Source organism: Chiloscyllium punctatum, chromosome 37, assembly GCF_047496795.1.
Source record: "Chiloscyllium punctatum isolate Juve2018m chromosome 37, sChiPun1.3, whole genome shotgun sequence".
Lineage (NCBI taxonomy): Eukaryota > Metazoa > Chordata > Chondrichthyes > Orectolobiformes > Hemiscylliidae > Chiloscyllium > Chiloscyllium punctatum.
Window position 1 is genome coordinate 25,727,470 of NC_092775.1, and position 26,903 is coordinate 25,754,372.

Genomic DNA, 26,903 nt, shown 5'->3' on the forward strand with positions numbered 1-26,903 from the left:
CATTGGAAATCTGAAATACTTCAGTATTTATAGGACACATTAATACTCCATGATATCGCTGTTGTCAGTTGAAAAAAAATTATAGTCATCTTGACTCATAATTATCTTCATTGTGCTGCAGGCTCTCGGTCACAAATAGCTCGATTCACTTGATACGACTGGACTTGTCACTCAAATGAACTATCAAATATTCCTCCAGACCTCTATCAACCTGTTTGCTCCAGCTGAGCGTGTGTTGTAGCCTGATCATTCTTCAGGGTAGTCAGTTTCTGACAGTTTCATCCTTATACCTGAATGTGGAACCGTTGTCTTTCTGAACTGCTTTTTATAAAAAACTGGATTGCGCCAGTTGCAAAGGAAGCGATTTCTCTCCCGAATATTTGAGTTGGAAGCGAGCTTCGCGCTCAGCCGCGTACGTGTGTGTGTGTGAGAGAGAGAGAGAAACAGGGAAGCAGTCTGCGTCAGGACCCGGGGGAGTCCTCACAGAACAACTACTTCAACATCTTCAAGCTGCCAGGCAGAGCCAGAAGCAGTCAGCATTTAAGTACATCACGGCGCTCCTGGTATCTCCAGCGGATCATCTCTTGCTAATCAGCCGGCCGGCGGGATAATGTCACAGCGGCCCAAGTAATACGAGAAAAAATTGCCAGATATGAGACCGCTCTGGATTCCCCTCTGTCTTCTGGTGTATCTGTGGTCAAGCGCAGAGGGACAAGTCTTCGCAGGTAAGTTCAGCATTCAGAGACCGACATGTACCGCGCAACGTGTGGGGCTGATCTGCATGGGGGTAAGTTGTAAAACTTGATGGTGGCTATCACAATAATCATCGTTAATGAGGAGCTCTCTCTTAAAGTCAATGAATGATTCGCTCAGAATGAGCTCGACCGTGAATGTTTTAAGATGGCAATGCTTTGCAAATTGAATTTCCAACTCCAGATTAGGCAGTGATCACTTGGTTCAAACTCACCAAATGCCACGTAAAAGAAAAAAAAATCAATATCTCGAATTGACCTTTTGTTTTGGGGCTTTGTACCGGTTTCTCAAACATCGCTGTAAAATCGACTTCCAGCAAGTGCCTCCTAAGTGAGGTTGCGTAACTTCTTTTGGTGAAGTTTACCATATGTTGTGCAGAAGGAGAGATGTATTATTTTCAGCTCCTTGGCACTCGTTGTTCAAAGCGAGTAGATTCTCCTGGTCACCGCTTACTTTGGGGTTACCCATTCACAGCCGGTTTCAAACTCAAGCATCTGTCTTGAAAAGGTAATCTTCCAATGAGCCCATTTGGTCAGCATGGGGTTGGAAAGAGGGCGGAGTGGATTTGACCAGCTCGTAATCTCCAGCAGGAGATCTCTCCCATTTCCCGGGAGTCAGCAAACTACCCATCGGAACTGGAGTCTTACTGTAACCTTGAGCCTTCGAAATTGCATATGAACCATGAACGCTGCAGGCACATAATAATCAGAATGTTACAAGTGTTAAAAAAGTAATTTTCGAGATAATTGGCAGCACATTCTATTGTTTGGAACGGGTCTCCGAACGCCCCCACACCTCTTATGATTGAATCTGATCGATCCTTAAAAGATCAGTTAAAGTTTTGTCAACTGCCTGCAGACGGCTGACTCCCAGCCAAATGAAACCACATCAGGAGCAACACTGCATTTTTAGCACTGTAACACTGACTGTTCTAATGAGGGTTCCAGCTTCAAAATACATTGGAGGCAGCTCTGAGTTCAGTTAAACAACACTTCAAAAATCGACTATCCCACACAAAGCCTCAACTTGTATGTGTTGGGGTGGTTTTCTGGAGTTGGAGAGCCCTGGGTTTTTAAAAGTAAAATCGATAAATAAAGATTATGTGCTGGTGGTGCATGCAAATGTTTATGGCAAAGTGGAAACCAGAACAAACATTCTTGTCTCAGGTGCATCAATCCTGAATGAAAATAGTTGTGCATTCTTTGTTTTTGTTATGGTACTGTTCGTCGAACTGGGAATTTGTGTTGCAGACGTTTCGTCCCCTGTCTAGGTGACATCCTCAGTGCTTGGGAGCCTCCTGTGAAGCGCTTCTGTGATGTTTCCTCCGGCATTTATATTCTTTTTTTTACATTGGACTACCTTCCTTTATTCCCAATCTAAACTGAAAAACAGCAAAGGACCAGGCTATAAATTTCCAAACCATTCTTTTCACAATATAAGACGTTCCATGCTGATAATTAAAGATGTACGTTTAATTTACAAAATAAATGTCCTTAGGCATTTTTCATATTGGCATACCTTACCCTGATATCATTACTAGTGTTACAGGCCACATGCAAAGGCAATCAGATGAGTCAGTGCAAATCCTTCACTGGGTGGTAGAGGGAGAAACAGCTTGTAAGAGTTGATTGGGTAGGAGCAAAATCAAACAGTGTGGCACTGAGCTCAATGGTTTAGGATAATCACAGGAAGATCTAGGTATAATTTCTGGACTGTGCTGAGTTAGCGAGTTAGCCAGTCCCACCTGAGATGAAACATTGGTGTCTTGTTTGTGAAATCAGACCCTCTGTGACTGGACAGAGGTAGGGAAATAATTGACCAAAATTCTTGTGCATGTTATTACCCAGAGGAGATGCTATGTTCATAAGGTAATTGGCAAAGGGTGTACCAAGCTTATTCATGTTTTCAACTGGCAAATATGTGGATAAACAAACAAAACTATGTTAATTTGCCAATCATATGGTATTAGTTATGTAAGGCAATTCTTTTTTTTGAGGAGTATGACATTGCTTCTGCCAAAAAAAATCGCCACTTATGTTGAAATGTTACAGAAATCTGGAAATTCATTTTCCTGCAAAAAATACATTTATGAAGTGTTGCTCCACATAATCATCTTCATTATGAACACTCAATAATTATTTCTGTTGTGTAAATTTCTGTGATGAATTATTAATAAGCATATGTTATAGTCAGCATCTTCATCTTTTACATAGCTTTATTTTCCTGAGAAGATCTGACATCCCTGCATACTCATAAGTGATAAGTATTCTTACATAGCTCATGTAATGTGAAAAGTTGAAAAGTTTAGCTTGCTAATCATCTTCATTATAAGTTCATCAATGGAAATTCTGTTGTAATGATGAAGTAAGATTCTTTATTCACAACTAACTTCATAGTTCATCATTTTCACAACAAATTTAGTTGAACTTTTCCCTCTTAGAAAATGGAAAATTATTGTTACCACGAGATGGCGCTCTAAACAATGCCATTTGGAAGGGATCTCACTATTCCAAAGCAAGTGGAGAAAGCTCCAGCTTAATTCTAATGTTAAAGAAATATTAAATAGAAAAAGGTGTAGTTCATTTTAAACAATATACAGGCAGTCTGAAACAGATACAATTGCACTGTTGTTGAATCAAAAGTATCCTTTCCCATTTTGAATCCATAATATTCTAATTGTCGAGCATATTAGATATAAAATATGCCCTATTGTTATTGAAACATTAGTTCCAAAAGCTTACATTGATGTTCAAGACCAATATTTATCTAATAACTTTTTTTGCACCATGTTTACAACATATGATAAGAAGTCATATTTTATTCAATTTTGTGCATTTTCTAATAGAAATTAATTGTATTTTACAGTATGTGCATTTTCTAAGCTACTTAAAATACTTTTGAAAATGGGACTGTAAAATATTGTAATGTTGGACTGAGTGATCAGATGATGGATGTGAACTATGGCCCTTAACTTCTCTTACTCATTCTCCAGCTTCTCTCATGCAGACACAACACAGAATCTGTCACATTACTCAGTGTTTCTACCTCAAAAATGAGGCCTGACAGGAGGTGGACAGTGGATAAGTGCAGCTGCTGCTCACTCACCTGTCCATGTGCAAAATGACAACCTTAGGAAGTGGTGTCATGATGAATTCCAAGAGAAAGAGCCTTCAAATGTGGAATGCAGCCATTTCAGCGACAAGCTGAAAGTGAAAACTAAACAGACTTACATATAATTTCAATCATTCAGACCTCCCTTAATTTCAACATATTGCATTCCCAGTCACAGTGAGATACTTTTTAAGAAGGTAGGTAATGGAATACTTCAAATTTCATGGTGCATGCTTGCAAATGGAATACAAAGGGCTTCGATGATTCTATAAATCACTAGGTAATTGTTCAAGATAATGTAGGAAGAGGTCTATGCTCGAGTTCTCTTTTAAATTAAAATGAAACTTTCAAGAAAAAATATTTTAAAAAGTGGTTAGATGTGTTAATATTTGAATCTGGCTTTTGCATTGTGCTTATGTGAAGACAAAGTTATTAATTATTTGGGTGTTATGTACTGTGCTGTGCAAATTAGATGTCCTGTTAAATAAAAGAAAATTATGAATACTGTAAATATGAAATAAATACAGAACATACTGGAATTACTTAGCAGCTCCATTAGCACTTCTTAAGGGAGGAGACGGGTAAATTTTATGAATGATTGAGACACGAATCAGATGCTGACATGCTGTGTTTGTGGCACTTGATACATATTTCAGATGTAAGCAATCTTGTCAGTTTCTAGACCACAAAAAAATTCAATATTACAATACAGCTAGAAGCTGACCATTTCAGACCCTATTGAAGTTTGTCAAGTATCTTAATTCAGTGAGGATATGTAGATTAATGGACCTGTGATACGTCATGTTTTGCCTAAATTTGAACTCCTCTGATAAATCACAGGCAACACTGGTATATTGAGGATCACAATTATAGTACAATCTTGCCTCACTATGGTTTGCAGTTTCTGTTGTTCATTTTGTGATTAGGTAATTTTATCTGATAAAATTATTTAAAAGCAAAGTCCAGAGTTTGTTTCCAGTGCTCTGAAGGAAATAGTAGGTGTGTTTGATGCTGGCGAAGTCATTCCTGATCCAATGATATAATTGGAAAGCATTCCAATCAGTTAGTGTTAATTTAGGATTACTAGGGGCTACTTAGGGTTAAGGAAGAAGAGAAAACTGTTGTAAAAATGATTTTAAAAAGTACAAATAATTCATCAATAGTGTCACATAGAGAAGCTGATATCAATGAGGCCAAAATGAAAAAAAGAAAAGGAGGGAGATATTATAACTTTTTAATTATACAGGCTGTAAGTTATCTTCATTTCATACAAAAACTAATTTTCTACTGAAGGTTTCAATAGATAGATTTGAAGAGAAAAATATTTTGGAGAAATTAGTTGTGGATTAACTACTTGCACTCTAACCTCTGAGTCAGAATGTTGCAGGCACAAGTCCATTCCAGGACTTAAACACAGAAGTCTGGGCCAAGTCCCAAATGCAGTCTATTACTGAGAGAAGGAGTAACTGGAAAAGCACAGCAGGTCAGTGAGCATCTCAGATACAGGAAAATCAATGTTTCGGGCATAAGCCCTTCATCAGGAATGGGTCAAATGATGAAAACATCTATTCATGCTCCTCGGATGCTGCCTGACTTGCTGTGATTTTCCAGCACCATACTTTAGACTCTGATCTCCAGCATCTGTGGTACTCACTTTCTCCTGGTACTAAGGAAACTCAATTAACATCAACCAAGCCTTACCTGCCTGCTCAGGTAGAGAGAAAAGATCCACAAGCACCATTTTAGAAAGAGCAGTAGAGTTATACTCAATGTGTTAATAATATTTATCCATCAAACAATAGAAATCAACAAAATATCTGGTTACCTATACATTGAAATTTATGGAAACAAATTTGACTGCTGTATCTTTACATTTCAGAGTTATCTCATTGTCTGGAAAGTACTTTGGGGCATCTTGAACGCAGTATATAAATGCAAGACACTTTTATGTATACATTTCTAAAATAGATGTACTTATGATCCCTGCAGTGTGGAATAAGGCCATTCAGCCCAACTAATCCACACCAACCCTCCAAAGAGCATCCCACCCAGACTTACCCGCCTTCCCCACAGCTAATCCACACATCCCTGGACAATTTAGCGAGGCCAATCCACTGAACCTGCACATTTTTGGACTGAGGGAGGAAAGCAGATCACCTTGAGGAAACCCATGCAGACACAAGGAGAATGTGCTAACTCCACACACAATCACCTGAGGCTGGAAATATACTTGGGTCCCTGGTTCTATAAGGCAGCTGTACTAAGCCACTATGCCATCCTAGATTCTGATTTAACATGAGTCTAAAGAAGATCAGGATAAAATATTAGCTTTGAAATAATTCATGTTCTCGGTTGAGCAACCTGAAACAATATGATAGAGCTCACTACAGACCTCAGAAATAAGCTACCCACAAAGTATGAACTGAACCTAATACACATATGTTCTTTCTTCCAAAGGTAATTTGAATTTGCAGACTTGCAGAATTTTGCAAGCGATAGTGTCGACCAACAACAGGGCAGTAGCAGGCATGCTGTTTAAACAAACCACAATACTTAGGAATGGCAATACAAATATAAATTGTATTTTTGTAGATCATAACTTGAGTACTGCTGAGAACAGATACATTTTGTCACTGCTTTTTATTTTGCAATGATTAGAACAACTTGTAAGAATACCAACATTTATATTGGATGAGAGGACATTGCTGATTGATTGATTGACAAAGGCACTCTCATTGGCAGGGGTGTTGCCAAAGAAAATATACCAACTAATAATGATTGACAGTTAATAACCAGAGGAGAAAGTGAGGACTGCAGATGCTGGAGATCAGAGTCAAAAAGTGTGGCGCTGGAAAAGCACAGCCAGTCAGGCAGCATCAAAGGAGCAGGCGAGTCAATGTTTCGAGCATAAGCTATTTGTCACAAATGTTGATTCCAGCTGAAGAGCTTATGCTCGAAACGTTGACTCTCCTGCTCCTCAGATGCTGCCTGACCGGCTGTGCTTTTTCAGCGCCGCAGTCAATAGCCAGACTGTGTTTAAATTTTAAACCAGAAAGGTTGACTCTGATTGGTTAGGTCATTACCCTGAGAAAAATTGAGACATATACTTGAGTTGAAGGAAGAAACTCAAATATTGGAACGCAAATTTAATTTTCATTCTTCTAAAAAATGTAATTTAATACATTAATCTAAAGGGATGAAATTAATCAAGTGTAAAATTAATTTTTTTACAACAGGAGTGTTTGTTCAGCAGATGCCATGACTTAGCATACTGTTAACAACTCATTTACTCCTGTTTAAACAAGACTTAGTCTTTGTCATTAGTCCAGAACTTAAGAACGGTAGGCAAATATTTGAAGTTCACAACAATTCAATTGTTTCTATTTTGATTCTGTTTGCAAAGACTGCAACAGTGCAAACTTTAGAGAAGTCGGATATCACTAGCAGTAACGTCTCGATTTCCATTTTTTGTGGAAGGTGACCATTGCCATCAGTTTCACACAATACTAATAGCTGACAGCCTAATCAATGTAAGTACCACAAATTCTGAGAGATTATGGCTTTGGAAAAAAGTGAGGAAAGTATTTGCAGTTATAAACATCTTCCTGCAACTCTCATAACATAGCTACATACTGTAGCAGTCTTTTCTATACAACCAATTCCCACACACAATAATGAACTGAATAACTAACAAAACTTTTTATTTAATTGCAAATTGTTTGTCAACAAAACTTGGGGATCACTTTGCTTTTCTTTGAGTACTAACATGCAATCCTTAACATTTTGTCACTGCTTTTTGTTTGCAATGATCAGAACAATTTATAAGAATACCAATTCAAAGAGAAAAAACAACATTTATGCTACATGGGAGGACAGTGCTGATTGGTTGGCAAAGGCACTCTCATTGGCAGAGGTGTTGCCAAAGAGAATATACCAACTAATGATGATTGACAGTTAAGAGCCAGGGGAGAAAGTGAGGACTACAGATGCTGGAGATCAGAGTCAACAAGTGTGACCCTGGAAAAGCACAGCCAGTCAGGCCGCATCCAAGGAGCAGGAGAGTTGACGTTTCAAGCATAAGCTGTTTATCAGGAATGTTGAAAAATGTGCTATGGTTTAATGCTGAAACAAAAAGATGGTTTCTCCAATACTTCAACATTTTCTCAGTACTATTAGCAAGTTATGTTGTGGTCATGACTCTGACTACTTAATTAGGAATTTTAGAATGTCAAGAGTTTATTTCTTTATGGAGGCTAATGTATGAAAATTATTCTTTAAATGTAGAAATTTAAGCAGAAAGAAAACACATATCCTTCCTATTAAATTTTTAAAAATCAAACTAGTTACGATTCAGTCATGCAAAGGTTAGCCTTTTTTCAGGCATTAAGATTTGATGCATGTTTGTGATACCTTTTTTTTCAAAAATTGCACTTGTCAATCATTTGAAAATCAATGATCTGACATTTACATTTTAACTGCTCTCATGCCTCAAAACTGTCAGCCTAATTTCTGTGCTAATTTCTGACATCAGAACCTGAATCTATAACTTAAAACTAAGAGTGCAATTACAAAGTTAAGTCTAAACAAGGTAAAACTGCAATACATGCACAACAAAGCAGGGAAACGCCAAAACATACCTGACCAATTTCCACTTTTCACTGAATCGAATAATCTCTTTGTTTTGTTAGAATGTTAATTTTTCATCAATTTATATGTTGATGAGGTTTGTAATTCTAATCTGTCTTAAATATTTCTGAAAACTCACAATATACAATTGTTTCCATATTTGTCATTCTACAAAGGAATATCAATTATTGATATGAACACAATTCATTGACCTCAAACTTCGGTGAACTGAAGCTGAAACATAGTACATTCACTCAAGATATACATCTGATCAAATTTATTTTGAGTGACAGTTCAGTTGTCCTTGAAGGAACAATGAATTTGATTGTGCTTAAAATATTAGTCATCTGAAAGTATGTTTTGTTAAATTAAGGAAAGATACAAAATTTGGTTATCCATTTCAAAGTTCTATTTTATTGTGAAGTTTGTCCCATTATAGCAAAATGGGCAACTCATGTTCTCCTGTAAGCAACTAGAATGTAAAGTATGTTTCAGTGATGAATTAAACATAAAATTAATTCATTATAAATAACAAAGGCAAATAAGTTGGTTACTCTCTATCTTCTAAGGTACTTCAGCAGAATGAAAATCTAATCACTAAGATAACTCTGTGGAATTAATTATAAGACTGGAAATGATATCCCTGGGGCGGTGGAAAGATTGGAATAGGATGCTCAGGCTTCATCTGTGTAACATGGTAAAGTGGCTTGAGATGAGAGCAGTCATATTGTAAATGTCAGAGTAATGATTTTGGAGTGATTGCAATTTTTGAAAATCAGACATTGGAGAAGTGCATCAAGCCTTAATGTTTGAATAAAAGCTGCCCCTTTGAGTGACTAAATGTAATAAATTTGAGTTTTAATTTTCTTTCAGGGGAAGGATGTTTGTTTTCTTTCTGTTTAAATCTCTATGTCTAAGAGAACCGTTCTTAAGTACACAAGATTCCTCAAAGAAATGGGCTGTCAGGTTCTACAATTACTGTTTAAGCAGTTTGAGGCATGACTTCAGCAATTTAATAATGTTGCTCTCACTGTACAAATGACAAATATATTCTTTAAAGAAAGACTGATGGAGGTATAGATCTTATCTGATCAAGTCTTTTTTTGAGTGCAAATTGCAGTCTGTGAGTAAGATACAATGAGGGTAATTTGCCAAGTCAGTAACACTGGTCAGGAGCCTCATCACAAGGTCTGTGAGCTGAGGAATCACAAGGGTGTTGTTCATAATTTTTGTGCATGGATGGAAAATTACAGGCATTAAGCTACAGTTTCTTTAGCAAAGCTCACCATGCACACAGCTATGTGTAAAATTGACTCTAACATCCACTTACAATTTGCATCTGTCTTTGTTAAAAAAAACTTACAAAATCATATTGGTTTATTTATTAGGAGTACACAATTTTTGATGTATGCTTAAAAGAGATATAATCCTTCAGGCTCACCAAATAGCTTAGTGAATGGGAAACAGCATGTGATATTTGGGGTTGCTTTTGGAAATGGTCAGTGGTGTTAAGAGGAATGCCCCTTTAAGATGCATCAGTTAAATTCTAATCATAATTTTGCTAATGAGTGTGAAAAAGCTATTTAAAACTTAAATCTGGTATCCCCTGAGAAAAGGGTGAAACTGATGTGATTGCCCCCAACCAGATTGCCTTTCATTAACTTGAACCTCTTCCACCTGTTTACTAATATAGCAGTAATTAATAAGACATTTTTAAAAATAAAATAGATTTACTTGAAATAAAATAGAAATACATAGTTTATTACAGCTGTGCAACACGGGATGATATTATTTATTCTCGTCATGAATGAGTCGAATGCTTGGTTACTAGAGTGTTGTTGGAAATCAATACGCAAGATGTAGTAAACATTGCACTACTCTGTGTTAAATTTACAGCATGCTCCCTGGTATCTTTCAGCCAAACATATGCAAACACTGTTTTATTTGTTGTATGCTATAGATGATTGGAGTCAGATAACTCTGTTGTAATGAATGGTATTGAATTTACTGAAACAGTTATAACATAGCAACAGTATTGATTTTGCAGAAATCCAATATTGCAATGGAGAAATGCAGTTGCTGCAGCGTTGAAGAACAAATTTATTTTACCCATCTTTCAGAACCAATCCAATAAATGAGAAATGACATGGCCAAAATGGATGTCATATTTGTTTAAAAACATAAAAAACAGAATTCACCTAGTATACCTCTCATGATTTGTATCTAGTTTCAACAACATGGTAGGATGCTTTTTCAGATTTACACCTATCATGCTCCCAAAAGCCATTATACTTCTTTTCAATGAAATAGAAATGCTTGAAATAAATCTCCAGAATTGTATTTTTGTTTGTCAATAACATAGCTTCCTGGAAATTACTTATAGACACATTCGGGGTTAATGCAATAATGATTAAAATTCAAGTAGTTTACTCCAAAATACTGATTATAGAACATACAAACAAATTAATTTTTAACATATTATGATGTTATATGTCTTCTAAGACCATGATGGCTTTAGGCAAAATTCAGAAGATTGTAGATTTTAGTTTCATCTGGCGCTTTGTTTTTGAATTAGTACTGCACTCTCCGAGAAGTACTATCTTCTTAAGTTTAGAATCTTTCACAACAGATGTCAGTCTTCTCATCACCTCAGCCTGGAGTATGATGAAATCCCACAGGTACCAGCAAAGAGAACTGGGAATCAACAATGCAGTACACCTTCTAAGTCTAAAGCAAATAAGTTCAATTTGTATAAAATTATGAAAGTTGCTGTAAAAGACAGTCTTTGGCAAGGCTTTTCATCTTGTCTCCAGTTTTCAAGATGCACCAAAGTAAAATGAATTGATAGGCAAGTGGACCTGATTGATTGAGGCTTTGCCATGGAGAATGCACCACCTAATGATGATTGACAAGAAACTGCCAAGCTTTGATTACATTTTAATCAAGGCTGGTTAATTCTGATTGGTAAAGACATTGCCCTGAGAGATTAACCAGAAAATGGCTGTCACCTGTTTTTTGCTTTGATACAGACACAGAGTATGTACATGTTATTTCTGACTTCAAAATGAGTATTGAAATCTGTAAATCAGCTATCCTTTTTAATGGTTGAAATAGTATTTGCCTGTCAGCACTGAATATTGTACAGACTAAATGGAGTGAAATAGCTTTTGCTTTCTACTATTATGTATTGTTCCTTCTGTGAAGAACACCAGCCCTATAAGTATCAATATGACAAACAACATTCTGCAAATTAAATAAATAATTACACCTGCCATCACTGGTCAGTCGAGATTTAATTAGATATAACAAAATAAAGACCAGTTGATGTCTCTAAGCCAAATGCAAAATAGTTGAGTGCTGTATTGTTGGAGATACTATCCTTGAGCACTATTGCGGAAAGGTCAAATGAAGGCTGCTTGGAGGTTCAGGTGGATGGAAAAATGTCCAGGAAACCACTTGAAGATGAGCAGAGGCATCTCTATTATTCAATAAAATTTCTCCCTTGGCCAAAATCTGTGAAAACACACTAACTGGTCAATCAATCAATTATTTATTATCTGTGGGGCCTTAGTAAAAATAACTTCACTATTATGGTTGCCTGTGTGACTGCTTTACAGTTGTAATTCATTGAGTATATGAGCTGCTCTAGGATGTTCTTAGGACCCAATGTTTCTGACCAAAGTAATCAGAAGAATTTTGATGTTAGAATGTGAACAGTGTCCATAATCCTCATGCCTCAATAATACTTAAATTGGGATTAGATGAGTTTACAAAGTGCCCAGGGATCCAACTCTAAGTGTATTGTAAGTCAGGTTGGACATTGACTTGAGATTTACACTGCTTCTTTGGTGTTGGTGCAAAGCAAAAATTACTTTGCTCTCTGCTAAACTTGCAGTATAAATGTATCCTCAGTGACTAAGCTGTTCCATTCAACAGTAGCAGCTTATTTGAAGGAGTACCTAAGTATTTAAGGATTTTATGTCACCAACTAAGTAGAAGTTACTTTGGTTTGGTAAAGAAAATGCTTTACTAGTTTGTTTTAGTGTAATATCTATATCTTGAATCACTTTCAGAAATAATATGTAGAACTTTCTGCTTCCTGAGGAAGTCAGCATGAAGGCCAGAGGTAGGGTGGTGGTGTACCAAAAGCCCACCATAATTAATTCTTCACCTAATAGGTACATGGTGAGAAAACGCATGGTCAACCTTTGCCCCACCAAAAAACTGAGATTACCTCAATCTGCCACTGCAGGGATTGATGAAATGGAGCTATCACTACATGGCACACACAACATATAGACCACTTGTCACATCTCCACGGAGAGGGATCATTTGATCCAAGGCAATCAGTGCCTGTTCGAGGAGCTAGATGTCAGGCATTGTGGTGCTTGCTGGGTGCTACATGTTGGCCTTGCATCTAATCCTGTTGACTGGCTGACAATTCTCACTGTGTAGGAACTCTGCTCTTCGGTCATGATTTTTCTTTTTTGTTCTTTTCTGTGACATGGGGATTGCTGGCTGGCCAGCATGTTTTACCCATTGCTAGAATGTGGTGGTGAGCTGCCTTCTTGAACCACTGTAATCCATGTGTTGTAGGACCCACAATGCCCTTAGGATGGAATTCCAGGATTTTGATTCAGTGACAGTGAAGGAACAATGATATACTTCAAGTCTGGATGGTAAGTGGCTTGGAAAGGGACTTACAGGTGGTGGTGTTTTTCCATATGGAAGTGGTCATGATTTTGGAAGGTGCTGTCTCAGGATCTTTGGTGAATTTCTGCAGAGCATCTTGCAGATAATATGCACTGCTGCTATTGAGCATCGGTAGTTGATGCTTCTAGATGTGGTACCAATCAAGCAGGCTGCTTTGTCCTGGATGATATCTAGCTTCTGAGTGTTGTTGGAACTGAACCTATCCAAACCAGTGAGAGGTATTCAATCACACTCCTGACTTGTGCCTTGTAGATGGTAAACAGGCTTTGGGGAGTTACTCACTGCAATATTCCTAGTATCCGAGCTGTTCTAATAGTGATTGTGTTTATGTGGAGAGTCAAGCTGAGTTTCTGGTCAATGAGTTTGTGGGTGGCAAGTTGGCACAGTGGTTAGCACTGCTGCCTCATAGCGCCGGAGACCCGGGTACAATTCCCGCCTCAGGCGACTGACTATGTGGAGTTTGCATGTTCTCCCTGTGTCTGCGTGGTGCTCCGGTTTTCTCCCACAATCGAAAGATGTGCAGGTCAGGTGAATTGGCCATGCTAAATTGCCCATAGTGTTAGCTAAGGGGTAAATGTAGGGGTATGGGTGGGTTGCGCTTTGGCAGGTCGGTGTGGATTTGTTGGGCCGAAGGGCCTGTTTCCACACTGTAATGTAACCTAAATCTAATAACCTCAGGGATGTTGACAGTGGGGGAATCAGTAATGGAAATACCATTGAATGTCAAGGGTGGTGGTTAGATTGTCTCATATTGGAGATGGTTTTTGCCTGACATTAACGTGGTGTGAATGTTGCTTTCCACTTGTCAGCCCATGCCAGATTATTATCCAGATCATGTTGCATTTGAACATGGATTGCTTCAGTATCTATTGTGTAGAACATTGCACGATCATCAGTGAACATCCCCATTTCTGACTGTATGATGGAGGGATGGTCCTTGATGAAACAGTTAAAAATGCTTGACACTATCCTGAGGAACTCCTGCAGAGATCTTCGGGAGCTGAGATAATTTGACTTTCAAAATCACAATCAGGTAGATGCCAGGCATGACTCCAACCAGCAGAGAGCTTGCCCCCTGATATCCATTCTTTCCAGTTTTGCAAGGGTTCCTTGATGCCACATATGGTCACATGTAGCTTTGATGTCTCACCTCACCTCTAGAATTCAGCTTTTTGTCCATGTTTGAACGAAGGCTGTAATTAGATAATGAGCTGAGTGGCCCTTGTGGAACCCAACTGGATAAGTTACTGCTGAGCAGGTGCTGTTTGGTAGCACTGTTGATGACACCTTCAATCATGTTACTGATGATTGAGGGTAGACTGATGGGGTGGTAATTGGCTGGGTTGGGTTTGTCCTGCTTTTGCTGTACAGGACATACTTGGGTAATTTTCCACATTGTTGAGTAGATGCCATGTCACTGTACTGGAACAGCTTAGCTAGGGGAGCAGCAAGTTCTGGAGCACAAATCTTCCGCAATGTTCTCAGGACCCATAGCCTTTGCACTATCCAGTACCTCCAACCATTTTTTGATATCATGTGTAGTGAATTGAAGACTGGTATCTCTGATGCTGGGGATCATCGAGGAGTCTGAGATGGATCATGCATTTGGCACTTCTGGCTGAAGATTGTTGTGAATATTTGAACTTTACCTTTTGCACTGGTATGTTGGCTTCCTCTATCATTGAAGATGGGGATATTTGTAGAGACCCATCCTCCAGTGAGTTGCTTAGTTGTCCACCACCATTCTATGACTCAATGTTGCAGGGCTGCAGAGCTTCGATCTGATCCTTTGGCTCTGGGATCATTTCCAGGAAGGCCTTGCTGCTCTGAGGGGAGGCCTTGCTGGTGGTCTCTCCATGGCTTGATTGCCATGTAGTATGGTGGGTCTTCATTGGAAATGGCAGCGTGTATCTCTAGCCAGTTCTGCAGCCAACTTCAATCATCAACAAGATTTGCCTCATGAAACCAAGATATCAATAGTAGTTGTATTCTTTAATTCTAACAATGTAGGATGCACATGGTACACTTCAAAGGCAGCTTTGCTAGCCGCATATATCACACTTGCATGACGAAGGGGCTGCGCTTTGAAAGCTTGTGATTTTAAATAAACCTGTTGCACTATGACATGGTATTTGTGTGATTTCTGACTTTGCCCACCCAGTCCAGCAGTGGAACCCCCACATCATTGGAGAGCATTTGACTAATGATAGAAGTTGTCTGCTTAATATTCAAAAATTGTGTGATTTACTTTGAATACAGCTTGATATTCCTTTGGGAAATATTAGCACGGGAATCAGAATTGTATCTTGTTAATCTGATCATCAATAATATCGATATGTTAGATTTAAGCACAATTATGTATTCCTCTGCTTTACCCTGACATATGTTTCAGTTGCATATATTTCAGTAGTTATGGCAACATCACGAAAGTCAGATTTGCAAAGATAAATACTTAATTGAAACCATATTCCAATTTAACAATAAATAACTGTAACTGGTTATGTTTTAATAGGATTTTTGGTTTGTTTTAAAGTATGTCTTTGTGGAAAAGAGTTCCTTGGAGAACATACCTTCAAAATTGATTGAAATAAATATCTATTGTATGGAATGTTCAGTACAATTGCCATCGAAAATATTTAATATATGATCTTTTAGATAAAAAAAATCCTTAATTTGAGAAAAAATTGCATTTGTCATGTTTGATTAAATAGCAAATTACACTGCATTTCATTTCACATTTTTAAACTTGCAGCTAGTGCTTTAAATGTGAATTAAGATCTATTTCATGGATATGCCCCTAATGCTGATATTTTCTGTTTTCAATTTTTATCTAACACATTGAACACTAAAATTGCATTACAATGCTCGTTGTACTAATGCCACAAGAAGAGAAAAAAATAACCCATATGTGTAGGTTATGTCAAGGCCATTTGTTTGGCTTCATCAGAACTGATAATTGTTTATTGATTTTTACATTGATCAAAAAACTTGATCAGGTAATCACGACTAATTTATCAGGACAACTCTAATTCACAGGGCAGCAATAATTTAAATTGGACAAGAAAGAGGTTCTATTAAGTGAGTGCTGACTGGAATGATTGTAAAGTTATAAGGCCATTGGGATACATTTCCAAAATGTCTAAGAACAGAAAATAGATTTTCACCCATTTGTAAAATGTTATCAAAATAACACAAATCAGATATACGTTGTATCATTTATGCAAATCATTTTATATTTAACTAATAATGCTTTGATGAATGCCTTGTAAAGTTCCATGTGATAAAGTCACTGAAGATTAGATTAGATTCCCTACAGTGTGGAAACAGGCCCTTCGGCCCAACAAGTCCACAGCGACCCTCCGAAGAGTAACCCACCCAGTCCCATTTCCCTCTGACTAATGCACCTAACACTATGCGCAATTTAGCATGACCAGTTCACCTGACCTGCACATCTTTGGACTGTGGGAGGAAACCGGAGCACCCAGAGGAAACCCACGCAGACACGGGGAGAATGTGCAAACTCTACACACAGTCCCCTGAGGCTGGAATCGAACCTGGGACCCTGGTGCTGTGAGGCAGCAGTGCTAACCACTGAGCAACTGTGCCGACTTATCAGGATTTTCTCACTCATGAATTATATTTTACTTTTCACAGTCCCATTTTGGAACATGCTGAGATGGGCTTTAAAATAACGGTTGAGATTGCAACGAAGTCAGCCAGGTTGACCACATAGAATATGAGTACTCTGATTGGGGCTATTAACTTGACCCAATCAAGGAGTCCTATATAAGAAGAGTGTCAGGGGTTCTACTCACTTTAGTAGCTGGCTTTGAGCCAGCTGAGTAGGTGTCCTGTACTATGTGCGTTAGATAACAGTCGCATTTGAGTTGGGGTAAGTATTTTGAGCATCATGCCATTATTTGCAAAGCTTGACTCCTTCGATCCTCCTGTCAAATGTGTTTTGTTTTCCAGCAAATGATACTAAGTGCAGGTGAAAAGCAGTGAGTTATCCTGACAAATTGTGGACCCGTAGCTTTTTTGCTTATTAAGAGCCTAATTTGCCCTGTGACACCAGATACTAAAACCTGTCAAGAGTTAATTAATTTAGCTAAGGAATATTACAACCCCAATCCTTAACTCTGTGATGCTGTTGGTTTTACTCAGCAATTTGAGAACCAAGGGAGTTGTTTTGGGGTTTTTGACTAGCAGATGCATATGAGTTTTGGTCTAAACATTAATGTGATGCTGAGAGACCATTTAGAATGTGAGATTAATGATGTAACCTTACAAAAGTGCCTACTAGCTGAAGCCCAACTGGACTTCAAACAGGCACTGCATCTGTCTTTATCATTGGAAAATGCAGCAAGTGGACCATATGAGTTGCTCAGTATTCTGATGAAAGTGGACATCCTTGCCAGTCTGACTGAGCTGAGGGAATATTACTTGAGTGAAGGCAATAGCATAGCCTCACTCAGGACATATCCTGGACAGAGGAACTCTAAGTCAGCCCATAGCAAAATGTCAAAACAAAGCCAAACCTTGGCCAAACAGTTTGAATTTTCTTCAGGATCTGGGCCAACAAGCCATTGTAGTTGCTGTCTAATTTGAGTCAGCAAAAGCATCCCTGTCAACATAGATTAAGAGAACTTAAAACGCTAGTGTCCAGGAGAGTGCACACCCTGAAAAGTTCACCTACATCTGGTTTAGAACAGTGAAATTACTTAGCACATCCAAATTAGAATCAATCAAAACAAATGTCTAATAAAATAGTCACCTGATTATAATGGAGATTGATAACTTGAGTGATCGCAGAACTAGTCTTTAACAAAATTCGCTCTGGACTCCAATCCTTAATTTTGTGCAAGATCTCAACTAGACTGAGAACCTGTACCAAGGAACATTTGCACATTGAGTGCAATTTTGGTTCTGGTCTTTCATGAGAAGCAGCTGGTTTAGTTACCACTGATTGTTGGAAATGACTCAGGCCCAATCTCAATGAGGTGGAATTGGTTGAGAAAGATTCACATTGGCTGAATATCTTTTGATTTAGAAAGTGGCTGCCTGACTGAAGTCCAAATTAAATACCTGGAAGTTTTTCAGTAAGATCTGGGGACTATCAAAGGAGCCAAGGCCATTTTGCCTGTTGATGAGGAAGCAACTCCATGATTCTGCAAGACCCACCCAGTACCATCTGCCTTACGTATAAAAGTAGAGGTAGAAATCAGGAGGTTACAAAGCGAAAGATTCCACAAACCAGTACAGTTTGCAGAATGGGCAGTATTCTGGGTGCAGTTTGCAGAATGGGCGCGTGTACTGTTATTGACCTCCATTGGAACCAGGTGACCATAAGGGTTTGTTCTAATATACGTGACTGCCATTTGGGGTATTGTCAGCCTGTGCAAGTTTTTAATGGGCAATGGAGAGCATTTTACAAAGTCTACCCCTGGTCGCCATTTATTTCGATGATATGCTACTAACAGGGAAGACCAATAAGGAGCACTTAGAGAATTTGGATATAGTCCTTAGATGTTTCTCTCAAGCAGCCATACATCTTAGAAGGGAAAGATGTGTGTTCCAGGCACCTCAAGTGACCCACTTGGGCTACAGAGTCAACAAGACATGATCACACCTGTTGGAAAATAAAATGAAGGTGATCAAAGGTTTCCCAGCTGAGGTATTTCTTAGATAAATAATTACAGGAAGTTTGTACATAAATTGGTCTCCCTCATCACTCCTTTTGCATCAACACATTAAAAAAAAGGATCAGCCTTGGAAATGGTTGTGTGGCCAGGCCATTCCTTTCTGGGACGTGAAGAAACAACTATCCTCCTTGATTCCAAGTGAGACCTGATATTGACATGCAATGTTTCCTCTTATGGCATCAGGATAGCATTAGCTCATAGCTGGCTCAATTTAGAGTAATGCCCAACAGTCCATCAAGGACTTTGGCAAATGCAGAGGGTAAATATGCTTAGAGAGAGAAAGAAGGTTTGGTGGTCATATTTGGAGTCAGGAAGTTCCACCAATACCTTTAGGATATAAATCTGTAATAACAGACCACAAACCCTTGCTAGATCTACTTGCTAGTGGACAAGGCAATGCCGCCCACCAGCTTCAAGCCAAATTCAGTCATGGGTTGTAATCCTAAGTGTGTATATTTACAAGTTGGAACACCTGGGAGTTGAAAAGTGTGGCTCTGGAAAGCACAGCAAGTCAGGCAGCATCTGAGGAGTAGGAGAGTCAACATTTTGGGCATAATCCTGGACACCTTCTGGGAGGCCAAGTAGCATGGATGGATTAAGCTGCCTCCCCTGAGCAGATGCACTGCTGTTGGTAGCACCACTGGAAGGATCTGGCATGGTTTTAAATTTTCTCGACAAACTTCCAGTTACTGCTAGCTATACCAGACTTTGGATGCAGAAAGATCTGGTCCTGGCAAAATTGAAACAGCTGGTGTTGATCGGGGAAACCAAAGGGCCATCACAACCAGAATTGAAACCTTTTTTGACCCAAGAGACCAGAATACAGTGGAGGCTGGCATATTTTTATGGGGAGCATGAGTGATTGTCCCAAGTAAAGGTTTCTGCCAAATACTTGCTGAACTCCACCAGGGGCATCCAGGGGCTTCCAAAGTGAATATGTTAGTGAGAAGTAATCTCTGGCAGCCAGGATTGGACACAGGTGTAGCCACTGAAATTACCGCCAGCACCTCCCCCACATTTGTGGGAATGGCTGGGTAAACCCTGGACTTGATTACACATTGACCATGCAAGTCTATTCATGGGTTTAAAGTTCTTAGTCATTGTGGATGCACACTCAAAGTGGCTGGACATGCACAGGGTTTATTTGTCAAACACTGAGATGATGATAGAAAAACCTGCATGCATCTTTTGCAATGCAGGGACTCCCAGAAGTACTGGTCACAGATAATGGGCCATTGTTTACCAGTAGGAATTTGACTATTTCCTAAAGTCGAATGGTATTTGACATATAAGAACAGCTCCATCCCATCCATCATCCAATGGTGTGGCAGAAAAAAAAGTCAAACTTTGAAGATAGGCTTAAAGAAACATCCTACAGCTTTGCGAGATGCCAAACTGACCCAGCTCCTATTTGACTGTAGGGCCACGTCTCATGCAACGACAGGGATGACTCCAGCAGAGTTGCTAATGGGGAGAAGTCTCTGTATCAGGTTAAATCTGATCTTCCTGGACCTGGGGTGAGGGTGAAATGGCATCAAGAATGCATATGCCAGATACAAGACTCCATTAAGTGAGAGAGTCAGTTTCTTTCAAGGGATGAGGTTCAGGGTGGGATGTCCCTGCATGGATAAGAGGCATGGTTGATCAGGGCCAGTGATGTATAGGATTCAGGTAAGTGTGATGGTACTGAACAAACACTAGAATTGTATGAAAGCTGCAAGCTTGCAAACTGTCCGAAAGCAAAGCATGCCCAATTACTCAAGAGTTTTTCGCCTGTTCTGGAACCCTCGGGTTCTCCTTCTCCATCAAGCATTGAAGATACGTCAGAATTTGAGATGCAGATTTGCTGCCTGAAGAAAATAATGGATTCCTTCCGGGGTGCTCCCACAAAAGGTGAGCTACTGTGTATAACGTGCCACCCATACCAGAGGCAGAGTTGGAGTAATGTGGCCCCGAGCTTAAATTCACCAAGATGAGAACAGAAGTGTCTGACATTCTCTTCAGTTTGACATCTGGCTCTTAGGGAGCTGGATCAATGCCAAGGATTCTCCATGTGTAAATAAAGCGTGACTTGGTGATGGGATACTGACCTCTGTGGAATTATTTCAATAAATACCTGCAGGTTAGCGATCATCAACAATGATTGAAATAAATAGATCTTGGCAGAATGAATCTTGTCTTCATGGCAACAGTCTGCGAGAATTTGCTTGTTAACCACAGACATAATATGATGTTCCATAACGTGTCAACCAGGGTGCACAATTTAATTGATTAGCAAGGTTAGTGTACCTCAAGGGTATATTTGCAACAAATACATGGTATATATTTTGCTAAAAACTGTTCCTAATTCATATCGTTAGACTTTTCTTTATGAATTTATACATATGAAGCAATCAATTCATCCATTTATATTGTGGACTTTTTTTCCCATTGTTAGCTGATTTTTTTTTAACCTTCTTGATTTCCACATATATGCAACTCCATCTGCAGGATGAGATAAGTGCTGTCCTTGGCTTTCTGATGATTTGTCCAGGAGTTTTGCCCATCCCTGCCAAACATCCACATATAAGCAGTCATTGGTTCGTCCCTTGTCAGAGGTTTGCAGATTATTACAGGTGGGAGATAGGAGCAAATAAAGGCAGAGAGCTTACTGGTTTTATAGAGTACTTAGCCTCTAGTAATCTGATTTCAGTATCCCCTAATTACATCTCTGTTGCCATCACTTCACCTCATCACTTGGTTTCTTCCAATGTTTGAGTTGCTGTCAAATAGGACTACACCTCTTCCCAGTCAGGACACATAAACTGAAACATGACTCCACACCTCTGTTAATACTATTCTCATCTATGTTTTCAAGAGCTACAAGATACAATTAGGGATGTGGCAGGATAGTGATTCCAGCAGTTGAGTGGCAAACCAGAAGTTAAAATTTACAGTTTGTCATGGCAAGTTATGAAACTGATACGTGGTGGAAACACACAGAATCATTACAAAAATTCAATTGGTTCCTACTGTCCTTCTGCAAAGGCAATATGCCATCAATGGGATGGGGGCTGCCTTTACACTAAACTCTTATGTTACAATGTTGAAAAGTATAGGCAAGATGTAATGCCCTCCCCTGAATTGCATATGAGACAGAGAGCGCGAGACCATGCCGTGTGTGTGTGTGTGTGTGTGTGAGAGAGAGATACTGTGCCTCTGTGGGACATTTTAATAAGGTATGAGGGTAGTGAATAGACACTGCACTACTTTCGTGTATCCACCCTGATTAAATCCAGGCTGGGTATGCTTATATATGACCTTCACATGATGCCACTACTTTTGGCTGTTTTTATATTATTTCTTTCATGGGATGTGGGCACTACGGGCAAAGATGGCATTTATTGCCCACCCTAATCTCCCTTGAACTAAATGGCTTTTCAAGATGATTTGGAGGTCAAGAAAGCATCAACCACATTGCTGTGGGTTTGAAATCTTTTCTTTAAAAACAAAATCACCCAGAGGATGATGGCGCTGTTGGCCAGGTCAGCATTTATTGCCCAGAGGGCAGTTAAGAGCCAACCACATTGTTATGGGTCTGCAGTGATATATAGGCCAGACCAATTAAGTATGGCAGTTTCCTTTCCTAAAGAGCATTAATGAACCAGATAGACTTTTCCCAACAATCATGGTTATCATTAGATTCCTAAATCCAGGTATTTATTGAATTCAAATTCCATCTGCAGTGATAGGATTTGAGCCCTAGTCCCTAGGACATTACTTGGACCTCTATAGTAGCAGTCCAACAACAATATCACTAGGCCACTACTTCCTATGGATGGATCAGGTAAGGATGGCTGATTTCCTTCCCTAGAGGACATTAGTGAACCAGATGAGATTTTAATGACAATCAATAAGAGGTTTATGGTCGTCATTTCAATTCCTGATACTATTAATTGAATTTAAATTGCACCAGCAGCTGTGGTAGGATATGAATGTGTGTCAGCAGAGATTCTGCCTTGGCCACTGGATTAAATGTCTCATCTGAATGGCATTGTTATTTATTCAAAGGAAGGTTGTGGGAAGACGTCAGTGGATGGGGGCAAACCATTTGGAAAGCTGTAAAAGCAAATCCTAGTGGATTTGCTGCACTAAATACCATCTGGTCCTCTGTTCATTAGACATACAGGAGAGAGTTTCCACTTTAGGTATGACTAATGAAGCAGATACCAATTATGGCCAAAGTTGCTCTCACAGTTACTAGACAGATTGAGCACAAAGTAGCTGTTTAAAATGGACTGTAGTTGTAAGTAATGTATTAAAAATATTCCTTGATAAATTTAATCTTGGTAATTAAGTTTGGTTTGATTACAGCTGAAAATGAATTCAACATCAAAAGAGGTTTTCAACACAGTATCAATCTGCCACCAGTGCATAACCTGATTTTAAATTACTCAAAATAACTTCTTTAAGAAAACAAATCACCAAACTATTTGCCAGTAATACTGATAAACCTCAGTCAATTTATTTGGTTTTGAAAGGTTCCTTTCACTGTCTTTGCATTTGCAAATTACTATCGTGCATCATCAAGGGCTCCGACAAAATTGGAATCATTGGTTATCAAGATGTAAAATATTGGCTTGTTGAATTCATACCTGGCACATAGGAAGATGGTTGTGGTTGTTTGAGGTCAGTCATCTCAGCTGCAGGATATCTTTCAGAAGATGGGTAGTGTTTTAGATCCAACTATTGTAAGGTGCACCAAGAATATCCTTTCCTCTCTCAAAAGATCAGAACTTGGGATGTGCAGTCATCGGTGAACAATGTTCAGCACCAATCACGACTCCTCAGATATAAAGCAGTCCACATTCAAATGCAAGAAGATCTGGACAAAGACATTGGTTCGGCCACTACTGGAATACTGTGCAATTCTGGTCTCCCTGCTGTAGGAAGGATATTGTGAAACTTGAAAGGATTCAGAAAACATTTACAAGGATGCTGCAAGATGTTGAAGGGTTTAAGATATAGGGAGAGGTTGAATAGACTGGGACTATATTCCCTGGAGCATTGGAGGCTCGGGGTGACTTTATCGAGGTTTATAAAGTCATGAAGGACATGGATATGGTAAGTAAACAAGTGCTTTTCACTGGGGTTACAGAGTCCAAACCTAAAGGGCATAGGATAAAGGAGGGAGAGAAGATTTAAAAGGGACCTAAGTGACAAATTTTTCATACACAGGGTGGTGAGTACCAGAGGAAGTGGAGGAGAATGGTACAATTACAACCGTTAATACTCCTCTGGATGGGTATATGAAATAAGCAGGGTTTAGGGGGGTATGGGGCCAGATGGGGCTATAGATTTATTTAGGCTATCTGGTCGGCATAGACGAGTTGGACTATAGGGTCTGTTTCCGTGCTATATATCTCTATGACTCTATAATTACCAGCTGTCCAGTGGTAATTAATTCGTACTGGGATGTCTCTGACTTTTTGGTCAGGAGTGATGTTTTTGAAATTAGTGCAAAGGAACTTGAGTTGCATTAAATGTAATTTGTAATAGTTACATTAACTTCCTGCAAATTGTGCCGAAGACACCACCACAAACAAGTAGAACCTCTGAGCTATTGATTGCATTTAGCTATAACATTTAGTGTGATCCTACTTGAACCTTTTGCATTGGTTCCTGGTTCACTGCACAAGATCACCTTATCACCAACTTACAATCTGACTGTAAATAGATGAATAACATCACAAAATCTGTTATCAGTTTTGGCTTGCCATTTGCTTATTTTCTGAGTTCCTCTGTTGTTTTATTGATGCATGTTCAGCAATAACGCCCAATTGTTAAGTTGTTGTGTCTTGCATATGAAGTCAAGCCAAACCTTGATTTGTCGATTCAGTTGCAAATATTACACAGATAAAGACAATGTTAGGGAGGTGAACTGGCTTTGTGGCATGTTCACTTATCCTGTAAAGGCATGACCATTCTTACACATTGAGACAGTTTGAGGACAGAGCCTTTGGAGTGTCCTATGGGATGTGTTTCCATGTTCACCTGCCTGTGGAGTACCACCTTTAGTGTGTGGGAAGCCTCCATGCGAACCACACGACTGGTCTGATGAAGCTGAGCTGTGATGAATGTACTCTAGATACCAGATCTGCAGCACTTTACCAGATATTTGGTGTTAGGGTTTCTTGAAACAGTTGCTGTTGCAGCTAGATCTTAAGCAATAAAGATGGAATGCATGCAATGGCTGTGTGATTCTGAAAGGTTGTCCATGCCTCAGATAAATGATATAACAGCTGCCACCTGGTTGGCCTCGATTTTTGTTCTGTAACAAATCTTATGCTGTATTCAAAGCTGAGATATGAGTCTGCTGAATATTGAGCTTCCTTTGCCAAAGGATGGATGATTTAATGTAGTGTTGTTGGGGAGTATGCTCCTAAGAAAGCAGACTTATGAACAGAACTGAGGGATATATAATGATTGTGACACTGGGGTCTTGGAGTTTGTGGCCCAAGGCAACTTGGTACAAGATTGATATGTTTTTTCATGCTTACTGTAAGGCCTAAGCATTCTGAGTTTTGAGCAAAGCAGTCAATAATCACTGATATATTCTTGAGGATATGGACTGTGAAAGTGCAGTGATCAGCAAATAGGAGTTTCCTCTGTAACTATTCTGTGAATCATTCTGTGAGCTTTGAACCTTTGCAGATTGTAATGGTTGATGTCACTGTGAATTGAACATGCTTCTACATCACCATTTTTGTGTGATGAGCGAGCATAACAAAGTAAATAGCAAACAGAACTGGCCTTCACCTGTTTACTGTGTCAAAGATCTTGTTCAGCTCAATGAACTGCCTGTAAATGTCCTTATTCTGCTTCTGGGAGGATTCTTGAATTTGGCACATAGCAAAGTTTGATTGTTGCTCATCCAGCATTTTAAAACAAATCAGGCTGGATGTGGAAGATCTTGGACCAGAGGTGTAATCTCAGAGTAAGTGGTTGGCCAGTTAGGACAGTGATGAGGAATTGCTTCTGTCAGACGGTAATGAATCTGCATAATTCTTTACCACCGAAGGCTGTAGAGATTGGGTCATTAAGTGGATTCGCAGCTGAGAGAGACAGATTTTTAATCAGTAAGGGAATCAAGGATTGTGGGTATAAGGCAGGAAAATGGACCGGACGATTATTAGATCAGCCAGGATCCGTTTTGAATGGCAGAGTAGACTTGATGGACAAAATGGCTATTTTTGCTCCTTTGTTCATCGTGCAGATTTGGTGTATTCAAAATCACCCTGAAGCCATAGGACAATGTGTTGAGAATAACCCTTGCATGATTTTTTCCACAGTGGAAAAAATGAAATACTACAATGATTGTTGCTTGTTTGTACAGATAAGTTGTGAAGGATCCTTATAATTGTGCAGAACAATGCCTGGATGCAGATTAAACAGAAAAGGGTAATGAGTTGGCAAACAATGTGAACTCCTCCCCACTGAAGGTTTCTCCTGGAATGCCATCAGTTCCCAGGGACTTTATGATAGAAAGTTGTTTTATGTCATAGTGATTTAGGTTTGAGATAGACTTGACCAGAATATGACGATGTGGAAGTGATTTAGTGATGTTATTGCATTCTGTGGGTTCTTGGTTCTGGAGAATGCTAAAATACTTTGCCCCACCTAAAGGAACCTCTTATTTTATAAGATCTCATTGCCATCTGGTCGTATTTGTTTTGGGACCATAGCTCAGAGATCATCGTGGAAAATCTTCCTTATCAGCAGCTTCCTGAAGGTTCAGGCTTTCTTTATCTCTCTTAGATTAGCCTGCCATGTGTATTTTGCTTGATGGTATCTGCCAGCTTGTTTTTGTCAGATATCTACGATCTGTGAGTCAAAAACTGTGGCGCTGGAAATGCACAGCAGAGTTCCAAGATTCAGCATTTTCTCTATATGCAGTGACCTCATCATCACAAGCACAATTTTCCAAGTCAATAAATTAAACAAGAATACAACCAAACC

At 39.1% G+C, this 26,903-nt stretch overlaps 1 protein-coding gene across 6 annotated transcripts in view; it reads left to right on the top strand.

The window, feature by feature from the left end:
- The first annotated feature begins 208 nt into the window (after window positions 1–208).
- Window positions 209–26,903, top strand: part of ptprt (protein tyrosine phosphatase receptor type T) — a 1,418,554-nt gene continuing 1,391,859 nt past the window's right edge. For 2 of the 6 annotated variants that reach the window (XM_072556501.1, XM_072556497.1), the window contains exon 1: window positions 209–725. In XM_072556501.1, the coding sequence (XP_072412602.1) occupies window positions 653–725 (73 nt within the window). In that variant the 5' untranslated portion in view covers window positions 209–652. The remainder of the gene's footprint in view (window positions 726–26,903) is intronic. The other 4 variants (XM_072556496.1, XM_072556498.1, XM_072556499.1 and 1 more) reach the window with 2 other exon arrangements.